The 2838-nt window shown below is 31.4% G+C and overlaps 1 protein-coding gene across 1 annotated transcript; it reads left to right on the top strand.

Moving 5' to 3' along the window:
- The first annotated feature begins 235 nt into the window (after window positions 1-235).
- LOC116853124 lies at window positions 236-1468 on the top strand. The gene is made up of 3 exons (XM_032834001.1): window positions 236-524; window positions 615-751; window positions 889-1468. The coding sequence occupies exons 1-3, from the start codon at window positions 509-511 to the stop codon at window positions 1222-1224; spliced, it is 489 nt and encodes a 162-aa protein (XP_032689892.1). The 5' UTR covers window positions 236-508; the 3' UTR covers window positions 1225-1468.
- Window positions 1469-2838: the final 1370 nt, after the last annotated feature.

Below are 2838 nucleotides of genomic sequence, written 5' to 3'. Positions count from 1 at the left end.
CGCGCGTACTTTGTCTCCGTGCTAGTAGTTAATAAAAATTGTAACAACCCCGCGAGGAAAATAAATGTAATCGTCAAGAATTATCTAAATTCTAATTCAAATTATATCACAATTTCTTTTCGAATCCTTCCCTTTTCCCCCTTCATTTCTCTTATCCGCTCTCGGTCCGTCCGCGATAAAGAGATTCAGTTCTCTGATCGAAAAAGGACCACTCGTCGTACGTCGGTACACGCGTAAAGCGATCCTTCTGGTCGCTGACTCGTAACTCGACCTGCTAGTACGATCGAGGCTTTACGTCGTGTTGCGTTCTTTACCAGGACGTAACATCCAGACGTAACATTATATTGTTTTTTACATTTCAGCTGGATAATGATTATAATGCCTTAATCGATGAAAAATCAAATATTTATAACGAGTGGCCTGAACTATCTGAAAAATTCGAAATATTACTGCAAAATCGAATGATAAAAGATAAAACTTTTGTTAAACAACTGGGAGAGATTCAATTATGGAAAAAGGAAATGGTAATAAAATATTTAATATAAAATTAGATATAAAAATGAACTTAATAAATGCAAAGTTTACGTAAGTTTTTATTTAATCATGTTGTATAGAATGTAGAAATGCGGCACTGCTTTCTTTAATACCAGTGCTGTGTCCTTCCAATGTGCGACTAAAGATATCAGGAAGAAAGAAGACATGGCGACCTACTATAGCAGAATCAATAGATGCTTTTATTTGTCATATTAAAGTAAGCTATTTATTTATAATTAATTAATATTTTATAATCAAATTTTAACGAGACATTAATTAATAAGTTATCTTAGATCTAAAATTTAAAATTATATAGACACTAATTAGTTGGTAATAAAAATTTGAATATTATAGATACCAGGAGATTTGGAAATAGTAAAACGTCGAAGACGAGAGAACGCCAATAAACTAAAAGAAACTCTACAGCCGTACATAATTGCAATAGGATCACAACTCACCGCAATTGAAGCATTTTATATCATCATTGATGATATAATGTATAAAATGGAAAATGTCTTAAAGGCTGTTGACATTTTGTACAAGATTTTTCAAGTTCTGAATGTCAAATATCCACCTGCCTGCGAACAGATTTGGCTTTTTATACAAAAATATATTTATGAACGAACAACAAAATGGGATAAATATAGTAAGTCTGTAATGACTCTGATCGATAATTTGAATAGACTTTAATCCAATATGTGACTTTATCGAACATATATTTAAGACAGTTGTGTTTGAGTAAAATTCTATATTTTATATTTCATTTTATATATATTTTGACTGATTAATTATAAAAATATAGTTTTATATATCATTAAGCGTATAAAATAGTGTTAATATGCACATTAGAGTTGTTTCCATGCTTGAATTTTGAAATTTGAAATATTTTATGTTATTTTTCTTTACGCTACTTATAAAAATATCTTGCGATTGTGATTCTACCATTCAAGATGTTCCGTTGCCATTTATGTGAGACAAGATTCAAAGATATTAATCCGTTTATCCGTCATTTTTCTTTATTTCACACATTTGAATTATGTGATCGTTACGTATGTATGCAAAATGACTGTTATCGTATTTTTCAAAATATAAATGTTTTTAAAAATCATTTAATTACTGATCATTCGAAAGATAATAAAAAATCATCGAATATAAAAAGTTCTGCTGTTGATATATCAGCCAAATGATAACAGAGATTTTGATATTCTTACTTCCGATTTGTTTGTGAGTCAAGAAGAATTTATTTATAATTTTGACAACACTGAGCAGACTTTTGTCGACTTAAAAAAAGAATTACAACACGAAGCTGCAAAATTTGCAGCTAGCTTTTATAATGAATTGTCAATGAATAGAATGCATGTACAAGAAATTGTTGATTCTACACGTATGTTTGTCAACAAAATAATATTTTCATATCTTAAACTAAATGTTCTAGATTTGATCACAAACGATAGTGTAATCCAGAATAAAATTGAGCAAATTTTTAACTTATTTGAAAATCCATTTGAATCACTTGATACAGAATTCAAACGATTTAAATAATTTAAAGAACAAGATACCTTAATAAAACCAGAATCGTATGTAATTGGACAGCAAAATATCGGGAAAAAAATTGGTTTAAATTACACAATTGTACCTACCAATGTAACCGGTCAATATATATCTGTAAAATCAGTAATACAAAAATTATTTGCTCTTCCTGGTTTCTTACAATAAATTTTAAATTATTTGCGAAACTTATCAATGGAATCAAATGGTATCTCAAATATAATTCAGGCTCAATTATTTAAAAAATTACAAGAAAAGTATCCGAACAGGATAATTCCTCTTATATTTTATTACGATGAATTTGAAGTAAATGATCCACTTGGCTCACAAACTGGTACTCATAAAATTGGTGCTGTATATTACTCTTTGCCATGTACAGTATGTTTGATAAGAGCGTGTACGGTAAAACTTTTTCCTCGAAACCGTTAGAGGGGGGATATGAACGCGAGCCAATAGCGGGGCTCTTCTCCCAAGATGCTTTGTCTAGAAAGCCTTAGTTATCGTTTGACTTTCGTCACAAAAGGGCGTATTTCAACATGAGTGCCGCGTACGCATCACGTTACGAAGCTGTGTTTCTATGTTCGCATCCGAAAGGACCAAAAATGTCGCGCGGAGCGGCTGCTAAGTATATGAAGAAGTCTAAGGCGTTTGTGAGTAAGTGGGTGAAACGTTATTCCGAGGTCAAAAACGTTGATGACTTGCCGGATCGTGGCTCTGTGCAGAAAACGACGAAAAAGGAGGACAAAATGATTTTAC

This window comes from Odontomachus brunneus, unplaced genomic scaffold (genome assembly GCF_010583005.1).
Source record: "Odontomachus brunneus isolate Ranch 3 - 2012 unplaced genomic scaffold, Obru_v1 Obru_scaffold_278, whole genome shotgun sequence".
Taxonomy (NCBI): domain Eukaryota; kingdom Metazoa; phylum Arthropoda; class Insecta; order Hymenoptera; family Formicidae; genus Odontomachus; species Odontomachus brunneus.
The sequence above is the reverse complement of the archived record's forward strand: the minus strand, read 5'-3'. Positions and strand labels throughout refer to the sequence as shown.